Below are 12,451 nucleotides of genomic sequence, written 5' to 3' on the forward strand. Positions count from 1 at the left end.
CCCGCTGTCACATATCCCTCATCCCGGCCGGAAAACATCCCTGATCCCGCTGTCACATATCCCTCATCCCGGCCGGAAAACATCCCTGATCCCGCTGTCACATATCCCTCATCCCGCTGTCCCATATCCCTCATCCCGGCTGGAAAATATCCCAGTCCAGGTCTCCAGGCCGCTTCCTTGCTCCCGATTACCCCAGTGAATTGTTTGGGTTGATTCCCCGCCCTCACAGAGGATTTTATTCATGGCACCACCTGCTGATTCCTCGCCTTGCTCGATGGGAGAGTTTAAAAGGCAACCTCGAGCTGTTTATAATTAATTGGGAGCCACTAATTAAGTCCTTTCTCATTTTCCCATCCCCTCTTCCATAGGCTTGTGAAATTCTTTCCCATTTGCTGTTGGAAGATTTATTTTTTCCTGGTTTTGCTGTTTCCCAGCTGGTGAAATTATATTGTAGTGAGAAAAAGATTAGGAAGCAGCTCATTAATTTAGTCCTGGTTTTAGCAAGGCTGAGGTCGGGAGCAGGGCTGGCTCATCCCTCATCCCTGCTCAGCGTGGAGCTCACAAATCCTTCCCAAGGGAAAGCCCTGCAGGGAGTGGCTCAGATAAAGATATTTGGGATGTTATGAGAGAAGGAGAGGTGACCTGACTCCACAGGGACCTCTGGGAATGGGGAATGAGTCCCATTTTTAGAATTAATTAGGAAATAATCCGGATGTTTCCCCACTGATTCCTTTCAGGGAGTAGAAAAGGATTTTTTAAAGGCATCTTTCAAAGGATTTTTTCAACTTTTCCACTCAATCCAAGCCCCCGGTGGTAAAACTGCCAATGCTGGAGAAATATATTTATTTCCAGGTGAAAGATTTTAATTTTAAAAGGGCATTTTTCAAGAAAAAGCCACTCCCACCTCCCCTGGATATTTTTTATGGCAAGTTACCATCAAAACGAAGCTGCAAACAATTTTCCTGAGGCTTCTGCAGGTTTTTGTGCTGATTTATTCTCTTATTCCCTGGGATTTTCCACACTGCAGCTCTCAGGAGTAAGCACGAGGCAGCAAAGGGATAAACGCCACAATCAATGAAATAAAAAGGCAGTTTAACGAAATAAAAATAATGAAAAAGAGGGAGAATCAGGTGAGAAGGCAGAGAACAAAAGGGAATTTCATCTGAATTCCCCATTTATCCGAATGCACCAGGAAAAGGTCAATTAATGCATAAGGGCAGACATAAAAGGAGACATTTAAGAATTTAAATATCCAGGACTCCAGGAGCTGGCGAATCCAAGAGGGATGGGATTTCTGACATCCCACACCCCGTGCAGGTCTGCAGGAAACGTGGGAGAAGCCGGTGGGGAACAGGCAGCAGCCCTGGTGGAGCCTCCCCGGGAGCAGGGAGAGCCAGGAGGACGCCCCAGACAGGGGGAACATCAGCAAGGTACGGAGCTGGGGGTGCCTGAGGTGCTCCGTGTCCCACCCCGCCCCGGGGTCCCTCCCTGGAGCAGGGGCAGAGGAGCTCCGTGTGCTGCCCGAGGTCCCCTCAGGTGGACACGGCCCTGCTCCAGTGTCCCCAGTGAATTCCAGAGGCTTTCCTGACCAGAGGTGGTTTCTAAGCAGGTGTTGGAGCAGGTGCTGAGAGAGCTGCAGCCCCTTTGCACCTCGGAGCAGCAATTCCTGCAGGAATTCTTCTTCCGACTGGGCCACGACTCCGTGGAGCTGCAGGCGCTGGAGGTGAAGGTGAGCACCGTATCCTCTCCGGGCCCATTATCCAGCCTGGCATATCCATGGGGTACCACCTGAGCTCTCCTGGGCTCTCATCCTCCAGGAACCAGCAGTGGGGAAGCTCAGGAGGAGAATGAAATGGAATTTCATTCAGAGCTCCAGGAAAATCAGGGGTCTCCAAGCATTAAACAGGACTCCAACAGGAGGCAGCAGAAATAAATCCAGAGCTCATGTTCCTGGCTGAGGGAGAGCAGAGAAATCATCATTTGGCAGGTTTAGATGGGATATTGGGAAGGAATTCCTCCCTGAGAGGGTGGGGAGGTGCTGGGATAGAATTCCCAGAGCAGCTGGGGCTGCCCCTGGATCCCTGGCAGTGCCCAAGGCCAGGCTGGGCATTGGGGCTGGGAGCAGCCTGGGACAGTGGAAAGTGTCCCTGCCCAGGGCAGGGGGTTTGGGTTCCATCCCAAACCATTCTGGGACCCTTTGATAATTTCCACTCCAATCTTTTTTCAGGCATCTGCCACTAAGGGACGAGAGCCCACGGCACCTCCAGAGGATCCTCCTTGCACCAAGGGCCAGAGCCAGTACGTGGGTGATGGGAGACACTGGGTGCTCTGACAGGACACGGGCTGGAGTGTCCCTTCCCAGTTAATTCCTGACCTTTGCCATGGTTTGGTTTGGTTTTTAAGGCCAGAAGAAGCCACAGCCCAACTGCTGAGTGAGATCTTCAGCTGCCTGGAGCCGGAGCTGCGGGCATTTCTGGGTATCTGCAGCAAGGTCCACCCACTGGGCTGCCTGCAGGTCCTGGTGACCTTGAGTGACTCCGTGTTTGGGACCTGGGGCTCCCCCTCAGCTGCCCCCTCGTCCTTCCTCCGCACCCTCCTGGGGAATGTGTTGCTCCTGGCCAAGAGCAACTTCAACAAATGCATCGTGAGTGTCAGTACTGATGCCTTTTCCTGGTCTTAAAATCAAGAGTCAAACACGGTTAGAAGGGGAAAAGGGATTTTACCTTGGGATTTATTTTAAGGATCCTTAGGTGCACACGTCCAGGTCATATGCATCGAGATGCACCCCACCGAGTATGAGTGTGTCCCCCCAACATGGGGTATAACATTATAGGTGTTACTAATTAGCAGATCTATCAAAGATTCCCCAATGAGAGGCTCAAGTGAGCCCCCCTCCCCAAGGAGCTTTCCCTTGGATGGTTCTATCTTGGTTTACAGAATGTGTTCTGGAGAGGACCTTGGGCTCTGGGACACACTGATCCCTGGCTACGAAGCTTCTGAAATGTTGAGTCTCTTGGCTTGACAAACAAGTGCAAGAATGCAGGCAAAAAGCACTGAGAATACAGAAGTTGTAAAAAGGTATAACAAGGGTATAAAAGAAAAGGCAAAAAATCTTCTTGGCATCAGTAGGAGGGGGCCAAATAGACCTGAGTGATGTTTGGCCTCTTCCAGAACCTTCTAAACGGAATCCCAGAATCATGGAGGTTGGAAAAGCCTTCCAGGATCATCAAATCCAACCTGTGCCCGATCCCTACCTTGTCACCAGCCCAGAGCTCCGAGTGCCACGCCCAGGTGTTCCTTGGACACCTCCAGGAATGGGGAAACCCAAACCTCCCTGGCAGCCCCTGCCAAAGGCACAAGTCCATGCCAGCCTCAAACAAGGAATGTCACATTCCTTGGAACTGTGGAAGGCACTGTAAACGGAAGCAGTGCTCCCAAACCCAGCTCCTGGCCCTGTTTCCTGGCCTGTTCTCCACCAAGCGAGGTCGGATCTGAGGGTGCCACGTCTTGGTGTCGTTCTCAGGGGACCATGTGCAAGGAGATCGAGGAGGCCAAGGCTCCCAGCAGGATGAGAGGGGGGATCCTGCCCTGCGTCAGCCGCTTCCAGGAGTTCGTGGCCTTCTCTGAGGAGGTGTTCCGGACATCCCAGCGCTGGGGGGAGCTGGACAAGGCCCAGCTTAGGCTGGCCAGCAGCGTCTTCAGCAGCAGTGAGTGCCAAGGCTGGGTGTTCCGGCCAGGAAATGTCCACCTGCAGCTGCAGGAGTGACCCGCTGGGCCACCAGGGCCGGGTGGGAGCCGCTTGTCCCTTAGGCACTGAAATGTGGCTCCCTGAGCAGGATCCTGTTAGCACCAGGCAAATTCCATGTGCGCAGTGGCTGTCACAGCGGGATGGGCCCGGGGTGACAGGGATGAGACACACGGGCTCAGCTCTGGATCCAATTCCAGCATCTCCTGCCCCACTACGGAGGGAGAGCTCCTCAGGGATCAGACTCCTCTTACAAGATCTTGGGAGCCAGGAAAAGCTTCCCCTGAAACACCAAGGGGTGTTGATAGGGAGAGAAGGGTTGGGAGAGCAGGGTGGGGAGCTTCCAGTAGATCCCTGTGTTGTCTCAGCTGGATCCCTCAGCTTCCTGTCAGTGGAAGTATCCTGCTTTCCTGCCTGGAGAGGACCTGAGGGGCTGCAGAAGCCACAGCTCGGAGCACAGATCACGAGGTGGTGCAGAGGGGCAGCTGCCACCTGTGGGTGAGCCTGGGGTGACCCACTGATAAATCCATGGACACGGCCCTGCCAGGCCCCAGGAATGTTTGCAGGGAAGCAGGTGGGGTGGGGAATCATGGACAGGGCTCAGGATGTGTGTGGTAACTGCTCTCAAATGAGCCATCCCAGGGGCACAGGGCTTCTCTCCACACCCTATTCCCTCCTTCCTTTCCAGTCAAGGGCCTGTCCTCAGCAAACCTGAGGGTGAACACGGATATGGTGATGATGGAAAATTTCCACCACATCCACAACTTCCTGTGCCAAAAGAACATCCCCTGCCTGGAGGGCAAGAAGAGAGAAGCCAAGCAAAGGTCCAGGGAGCACATGGAGAAATTCGTCACCACATACCTGGGCCAGCCCCTGGAGGGGCTCAATGTGAGTGCCGGACCTTGGCCTGCACCTCCAAGGGCAAGGGCTCTTCCCAAAACTCTGGATTAACTGGTGTTCCCATCTCCCTGCCCTCAATCCAGTCCGGGGACTGGACTTTGTTGTCACAGGATGTGAGAGCACCTGGATTTCATTCTGCTCAGGGATTCCCAAAATCCTGGCACAGCCTTCTCCAGCTCTCCCAGTCTGAGCACAGACACCAAGGGAAGGTGCAAAGGGGTGTAAGTAATGCAGGAGCCCACTCCTGTTTCTTGGAAACAGTCCATACCTTTAGGAACTCTAAATCCTTAGGATTTAGGGTATTTCTCCCCAGCCAAGTTGCAGCAGGAATACTCAAACAGATCCCTGGGCTGTATGAACAGACAGGAGGATGAAGGAAGGGATTCTTCCCTTGTTTTGCAGCAGATGTGGAATGTCCTGTCCAGGGCTCCCTTCCCTGACCACTGCTGGGTTTGGCTGGGCACTCCCACCTCGGCAGCATCCCAGGATCCCAGGCTGGAAGGGATCCCAAAGGATCATCCAGTCCAAACTTCCCTGGGGAGGTTGCCTGGATGAGATGCTGTAGCTCCCTGTCCAGTCCCATCCCACAAGCTCCGGTGGTGGGACTCTATCACATCCCTGGGCAGGTTTGATTGATTATCCCAGCTTGTTCTCACTGGAAAAAATTTCTTCTATCCAGACGATGTGACCACCCGGCCAAGAAGGAAGCCTCTCCCACTCCTCACTGACAATCCCAACAATGTGAGGGATCTTCCCATTTTCCTGCTGCTTTGTCCTTGTGCCCATTTCAGGCACATCAGGGGCAGAATTCCAAAGCACTGGTGGGGAGTTCGTTCCCAGTTCGTTCCCAGTTCGTTCCCATTCCCACTCCGGTTGCATGCCGGCATCTGGCAGACCCTGGCTCTTTTTTCATGGCTGCCTGGGCTGATCCATCCAACACTTCCCAAGCGGCTGTTTTGTTAACTGAGCTAAGAGCATCTGGCTCTGCTAGCTCCAACAGACATTCCCTCCTTCCCGAGACCGTGCCTCTTCCGCTCCTTCCCTCTTCCCAAAATGTCTCGCAGACAGAGCTCAGCTGGAATTATTTATGGGACCTGTAACTTCCAATTTGTTTCCAGTCGTTGCTGTCAAACATTTGTTGGCTTGGCTGGAGAATCAGCTCCGTGTCTCGTGCTACCCGAGCTCTGCCATGGCTTCACATCCTCCCTTTTCCAAGGGCAAGGATCGTTTTATTGCTCACAACAAAGTGAGTGGGATATGAGGGCACCTGGATGTCCCCAGGTCCTGACACGGCCTTCTCCATCTCGCCCAGTTTCCCTTCAACAAGAGAAGGTGCAAAGAGGTGTAAGTAATGCAGGAGCCCACTCCTGGCTCTTGGAAGCAGTCCATAGGTTTAGGAGCTCTACATCCTTGGGATTTAGGGTATTTCTCCCCAGCCAAGTTGCAGCAGGAATACTGAAATGGATTCCTGGGCTGTATGAACAGACAGGAGGAGGAAGGAAGGGATTCTTCCCTTGTCTTGCAGCAGATGTGGAATGTCCTGTCCAGCTGTGGCAGAGATGTCACGAGAACTGAGAAAATCCAGGTTTTGCTTTCCACCTCTCCAGGTTCTGGGATCCCCCATCCCCACCTCTGGCTCCAAACCATCGGTGGGGAGAAAACTGGGAGGAGCACCAAGGAACAAGAGGGATTTTTCCAGCAGTCCCATTGCTCCATTGGTCTGGAACCCTTAGAGATGCTGCTGGTTGAGCAGGGAGGGGACAGAACCGTGAAATTCCCTAAACACTGCTTTCCTGGGGGATAAAAATCTCCAATACTTCATTAAACATTTCCCAATTCTCCATTCCAGCTGAGTTAGACATGGGAAGGGAGCTGAGGGCAGCCATCGGGTGTCAGCCCTGATGCAGGAATCCACCTTAGGGCGGCTCACCATGGAATGTCTCCTTCCCTTCCCAGCATTTCTTTGAGGGGGTGAAAGCCCGCCTGGCTCAGGGGGTGAAGGAAGAGGAGGTCAGCTTCCAGCTGGCCTACAGCAAGCAGGAACTCCGGAAAGTCATTGAAAAATATCCTGGCAAGGAGGTCAAAAGAGCCCTGGAGACCCTCTACAGGAAAATCCACAAACATCTGTCCCCAGAGGAAAATCTGCTGCCGGTAACTGGAGTGGGATGGGTGTGATGCTGGGATGGTTTGGGATTCAGGACTGCAACGCCTGTGTGGCTGCAGGGCTGGGGAAGGAGCTGAGGTCTGCTTTTCCAGGTGCTGTGGCAACCCCTGGAGCTGGAATCCTGGTTTTCTAGGTGCTGTGGCAACCCCTGGAGCTGGAATCCTGGTTTTCCAGGTGCTGTGGCAGCCCATGGAGCAGGGTTCTGCTTTTCCAGGTGGTGTGGCAAGCCATGGAGCAGGAGTTCATCCGGCAGTACCGAGAGTTTGAGGAGCTCATCCAACACTGCTACGCGGGATCAGGGATTGCCCTGGACTTCACCATGGAGGACTTGCTGAGCTACTTCAACTCCATCACCGTGTCCAACATGTAGGGAAATCCCTCCCTGGATGTTGGGAGCAGCCCAGGAGTCCTTGTCTGCAGCCACACCTTCGAGGAGCTGAACACAAAACATTCCCAAGTTGGATATTTATGTTCCTATCCTGAACTTAATCCCAAAGTACCTCCGCCTTATTGCTCCTGGACTAAATCTCCCTCAGGGAAGTGGAGTTGTCGGACCCAAACCACAACTTCCCTGCTCCAAGAAACCATTTTGCTGCTAGGAAATGTCCCTTGAAGCCTCAGATTTCCACCAGAGCGAGCGCTGGTGCTGCGCCTCCTCAGCAGACCATTCCCAACAGAAAAGCATCTTCTCTCCAGGGGCTTTCTCCTTCTTTTCTGTGCTCGAATTTCACAGTGGCCCTGTGCTAAACCAGAGGGTTAAACCCCATGGAGACGCCCCGTGTGTGAGGTGTTCCCACATCCAGGTATCCCAACAGGCACCTCTGCTCCACAGCTCTCCACTGAACGTTGCCTGGCAGATGAAAGTCCAGAGTTTCAATGGATTTATTGCTTTTAGCTCAGATTTACTCAGATTTTAACTGGAGTGGAGAAAATGTGCAGTTCTAGGGATCCAAACCGATCCCTCGGGGAATTGGCTGGTTTTATCCCGTTTTCTTAGGAATCTTCCTACACCAGCTCCCCAATATGTTGTCATTCGTTAAATGTTCTCTGTTTCTTGTGATGATCGTGGGGCTCACGTGTTGTCCGCCACAACCCTTCTCCCTAAACAACTGAAGAGTTTGAACTCCTTGATATTTGCCTCGCAGGGCAAAGATTATTTCATTTATTTGGCGTGTTAGAAAATAATCTTGGAGGGAGATTCCCCATCCGTTGCCAGGGAGGTGGGAGGCTGCTGTGGCTCCTTGGACAGCCCCTCTTCTCCAGGGATATCCTTGTTTCTCCAGCGTGAGCTTTAAACCAGCACATAATCCCAGCTTTCCCTTGCAAAGGGAAAAATCCAGATTATTTTTCTGGGATTTTTCAAGCAGTTGGCCTTTGGGTCAAGGTCCACCTCTGCAGGGAGCACTGTTTAGAGCTCCTGTTTCCAATCTCGTTATCCCATTCTTTTCAATCCCGCCCTTTTGCCCGTGACGTGGCTGCTCCCAGCAGGAAGAGGACGGTCACAGGGAACCATCCAGTGCTGCCTTCCCAGCTCTTCATCCCGCTGGAGGTAACAGGAATTTTGCAGCCCCGTTTCCTTTCAGTTTTTGGCTCAGGGGCTCACCTGGGAGGGGAGGGCAGGAGGTGGGAGCTGTGGGCTGGGATACGAAGGTGCTGCAGTTTGGGAGGACGCCCGAGGTGAAGGGATTTGCAGAGGGAGGGAGCCAGGTTGCTCCGAGGTTGTTGAACACCAAACACCAGCGAGGAGGGGCAGGGATTCCTCCGGGTCTGTTGATGGCTCCCCCATAACTGGTGTGGTCACCGGCACAGTCCAGGCCATGCCACGGAATGGGATAATGGGATCTTGCTCCAAACAGGCTCCTCTGGCTGCAGCGAGCAGAGATCCCGGTGAAACTGCACCTGGCTTTACACTGACCCTGCTGCTGTGTCAGCAGGGCTGTGCGATCTCTCCTCACCAACCACTTCCCACGCAGGATCATGGAATCATTTAGGCTGGAAAAGCCCTCTGAGGTCACTGAGTCCAACCATTCCCCCAGCGCTGCCAACACCTCCCTAACCCATGTCCCGAAAAGCCAAGGGCAGTGCCAGGGGATCTGAACCCAACCTAAACCACCAGGAACCTCTGTGAGCCCAGGCTGGTGAGTCCCCACACCCTGGTGCTGCATCACCCCGAGCCCCCGGCCTCACCCTCTGCCTGGTGGTGACATCTGGCAGCTTAGAGACAAATGCCAAGAAATGTCCCCCGATGTTTCCTGCTGCTCTGCCAGGCCCCAGATGGGCTCCACTCTCTGGCTTGGCTCCCCCTGGATCAGTGTCCACACGTGGGAGGACCCGGCAGGGGGCTGGAGGAAGGGTCACACGCGTGGTCCCGTCCTTGCTGCGCACGGGGTTTGTGTGTTGGGAGCCTGGCATCTTGGTGCCGCCAGCCCTCAGCGAGGTCACCCAGACTGTCCCCCACACCTGGCCCCAGCCGGGGGCTCTGACAGGCTCAGGTGCCGCCAGAGGCAGACCAGAGCCTGAGGCTCCTGCAGGGAGGAGGATTTATTGCTTCTGTACTTGTGCCACCTGCAGGACAAAGGAAAACCTGGGCCATCCCCACTCAGCTCTCAGCTCCCTGGACCATTTCCCATTTCCCTGCAGAGCTGGATGCTCCTAACTTCCACATTCTCTGGTTTTCCATGCCAGTTCCCAGCCCTGAGAGCATGTCCTGGAAGGGGGAGGGCACGAGCCCACCTTCGTGTTTCATCCAGCGCCTGGACCACCTCGTGCTGACTGTGAAGAGCATTGAGGACACTGTGGCCTTTTATTCCAAAGTCCTGGGCATGGAGGTGGTGACTTTCAAGGTAATGTGGGGCACAGGCCTGGTTTGGGTCTAGAAGAGCTGGAACTGTGGTTCTAGGCCCTGTGGATCTCTGATGGGTTTCTGGGACTGGGGTGGAGATGGTAGGACCAGCAGAAGCCACAGCCCATCAAGCTCTGAATTTTAGGACAGTCAGGCTGAGTCAGAGGTAAGTCCAAACCACACGGAAAGGAGTCAAAGTGACAAAAAAACCCCAAAGATTCTCTGAAAAAACAATTCCTAGGGCTGAAGGAGAAGAACCCTCAAACCCACACATCCTCTAAAGACATCTAACAGGCTCTTGCTTTGATATTCCCATTGGCGAAGGGAGGAAAGGTTGGTGAATATTTAATATTTTATGTTTAATATTTAATGTTTATATTAATATTAAATATTTAATATTAATATTTAATATTCCAACTCACCTCCTGCCCTTTTTCCTGATGAACACACAGCACCTTTTTAGCTTCTAAGATCTTCCCTCTCTGCTGCTCCACCAATGCTCTTAAAATCAAACTCAGCTCTGATCTTTGGGTGGTCACTGCTCAGCGTTTCCCTGGGGGCTCGGCTGCCACATGAGCCTGCAGAAACCTCCTTGAGATCCTGCAAAGAGCCACCAAAACTTCCCTCCTGCCCCTCTTCCCACCTCCTCAGCCTTGTCCCCACTGCAGTGCCAGCCTGCCCTTTGGCTGTGTGGCTGGATGGAGAGTCCCCACTCCTGAAAACCCTTGGAAATCCTGCATGTGGCTGTGGGTTTTCTTGGAATGTGGAGTTTCTTGGGTCACTCCACATCTCAATGAGTGCCTTGCAGTGATCTGTTTTTGGGTTGGCCCAGCAAAGCCCTGAGTTAGCGGGACTCCATCGGTTCCCCGGGGTTTCCAGCAGTGCTCGGGGAGTGGGTGCTGAAGGTTTCCAGCCCAGGAAGTCTCCCTTACTTCGGCCTTTTCCTTTGGGAACAGGGGAACCGCAAAGCTTTGCGTTTCGGCCAGCAGAAGTTCAACCTGCACGAGGCTGGGCAGGAGTTTGAGCCCAAGGCTCGACGCCCAGTGCCCGGCTCTGCGGATTTTTGCCTGATCACAGCAGCGCCCCTGGAGAAGCTGCTGGAGCATCTGGAGGTGAGGCAGGCCCAGGGTGTCCCCAGGGCGGTGGCATCCCAAGGGCCACGAATCCTCTAAATGACGCTTTCCTGGGGAATGCCGGGGTTGTCTCATCCAGCAGTTCATGTTTCCAAGGCTGGGGGAGGAGGGCACGGCGATGAGACGACCATCAAACCCCTGCCCTCCTGTGTCCTCCAGGCCTGTGGGGTGCCCATTGAAGAAGGTCCCGTGGCCAGAACTGGTGCTGTGGGTCCAATAACCTCCATCTACTTCCGAGACCCCGACGAGAACCTGGTGGAGGTTTCCAGGTACTGCACAGCTGGGGCTGTGGACACCGAAGGGGAGCCCTGACCACAGCCCATGCTCTGCCTGCGTCCCAGGGCGCAGAGGCCAGGTCTGGCTGGCCCATTTACAGATCCAAGCTTTAATTGTGTAAACCTGGGACAAGCCTCAAATCCCAGCCACAAAGTAGGGCTGCAGGAACATCGGGAGTTCTCTCAAGGCAGCCTGCTCTGCTCTGGATGTGAATCCTGCTTTTATACATCCCTGCCACGGAGACTCCATGGCCTTCAGGGAAGATCTGTCCTGCTGCTGCTGCGCTGCAATTGTTGGGACATTTTTCCTAATTCTTGCTACCCCTTCTGCTGCAGTTGAAGTCCTCATTCCTACACTGTCCACCTGTCACTCCCCTCCTCTTCAGAGTCACTTTTCCACAGCTGGAAATTTCTGTCTCCCTTCCTCTCATCCTCCTGCTCCTTGTCTCAAGCTGCCTGGTGCTGGTGGCTCTCCCACCAAGGCAGAGGTTTAAATCCAGCCGTGACTGTCCAAACACACTTCTCACCTGGGATTTGGGAATTTGGCCTCGGTGTGACACTCAAAAACTCCTGGAGCTGAAGATCCAATCCTCACCCTCATCTCTGTATCAATAATTGTGAGGGTTGGAAAAAGCAGGGATGAGGTGCCTACATGGAGGGCAGAGGTCAGAAGTCCAGGAGTTCACCTGGATTCGTGCAGGGATTGAGGATGGTCTGACACAGGGGAGTCTGACTCTGATGGCACCTGGGTACTGGTGGCACTGTCCTAAGTTTTCTTCTTTCTTTAGTAATTTAAAAAGCCATTTCCAAGTTACTTTAAAAGTATAGAACAATGAGGGACCTGGCGATTCTCAAGCAGAGCAGTTCCCAGGCTGGCCACACTGAGGTAGCACCGATATCCTCACCGGAACAGCGCTGGAAAGCAGGGAGGACTCTTCCGACCTCTGCAGTCCAAATCCTCTATAAAATTGACACAATCTCTGACTCGTACTCATTTTTCCCTTGCTGGAGTTTCGTGGGAAATCTAAAACTCTTCATGGTGCGAAAAAAGGCGAAGTCACAAAACATTCAGTGCTTTGGACGATCAGTGGGGATGAGCTGCTTTCCATTGAGTCGTTTGTGGGAACTAAACACAGGAATGTCATGGGAGGAAACCACGGGCATCCCCTCACCTTTACCTTGTGAATGCAGATCCGGGAAGGGATCCCGGGCAGGGACGGAGTCCCCTCAGCCCCGGCGCCCGCGGAGCGCCCGGCGGCTGCTCTCCAGGGTGCTGATGTGCCCCGGCCGTGCCCGGCTGCCGCGGGACCCCTGTCCTGCCCACGGGAGAGGGTCAATGCCCACGGGAGAGGGTCAGTGCCCATGGGAGAGGGTCAATCCCTACAGGAGAGG

General features: G+C 53.8%; 2 protein-coding genes across 3 annotated transcripts in view; both read left to right on the top strand.

Moving 5' to 3' along the window:
* Positions 1-7,942, top strand: part of LOC121670095 (exocyst complex component 1-like) — a 21,361-nt gene extending 13,419 nt beyond the window's left edge. The window contains 8 exon segments of the mRNA XM_042039862.1: positions 1,318-1,430; positions 1,610-1,729; positions 2,228-2,298; positions 2,404-2,644; positions 3,524-3,707; positions 4,434-4,633; positions 6,602-6,796; positions 7,024-7,942. Coding sequence (XP_041895796.1) covers positions 1,318-1,430; positions 1,610-1,729; positions 2,228-2,298; positions 2,404-2,644; positions 3,524-3,707; positions 4,434-4,633; positions 6,602-6,796; positions 7,024-7,179 — 1,280 coding nt within the window. The 3' untranslated portion in view covers positions 7,180-7,942.
* A 98-nt stretch (positions 7,943-8,040) lies between these two features.
* Positions 8,041-12,049, top strand: GLOD5 (glyoxalase domain containing 5). Of its 2 annotated transcripts, XM_042040173.1 has the most exons (4): positions 8,041-8,358; positions 9,495-9,652; positions 10,608-10,763; positions 10,944-12,049. In XM_042040173.1, the coding sequence occupies exons 2-4, from the start codon at positions 9,512-9,514 to the stop codon at positions 11,094-11,096; spliced, it is 450 nt and encodes a 149-aa protein (XP_041896107.1). In that variant the 5' UTR covers positions 8,041-8,358; positions 9,495-9,511; the 3' UTR covers positions 11,097-12,049. The 2 variants fall into 2 exon arrangements, with proteins under 2 accessions (XP_041896107.1, XP_041896106.1); XM_042040172.1 differs by lacking the exon at positions 8,041-8,358 and having other exon boundaries at positions 9,488-9,652.
* The last annotated feature ends 402 nt before the right edge of the window (positions 12,050-12,451 follow it).

The sequence above is a fragment of the Corvus kubaryi genome, unplaced genomic scaffold, assembly GCF_017639235.1.
Source record: "Corvus kubaryi isolate FWS band 111438036 unplaced genomic scaffold, C.kubaryi_AGA036_p1.0 37395, whole genome shotgun sequence".
Taxonomy (NCBI): Eukaryota; Metazoa; Chordata; class Aves; order Passeriformes; family Corvidae; genus Corvus; species Corvus kubaryi.

Excerpts from the sequence above, each read along its gene's own strand:
- GLOD5 (XM_042040172.1), top strand. The coding sequence starts at position 9,488 with ATGCCAGTTCCCAGCCCTGAGAGCATGTCCTGGAAGGGGGAGGGCACG. Across the intron at positions 9,653-10,607 it reads TGGAGGTGGTGACTTTCAAG|GGGAACCGCAAAGCTTTGCG; the intron begins GTAATGTGGGGC and ends CTTTGGGAACAG. Across the intron at positions 10,764-10,943 it reads AGCTGCTGGAGCATCTGGAG|GCCTGTGGGGTGCCCATTGA; the intron begins GTGAGGCAGGCC and ends TGTGTCCTCCAG.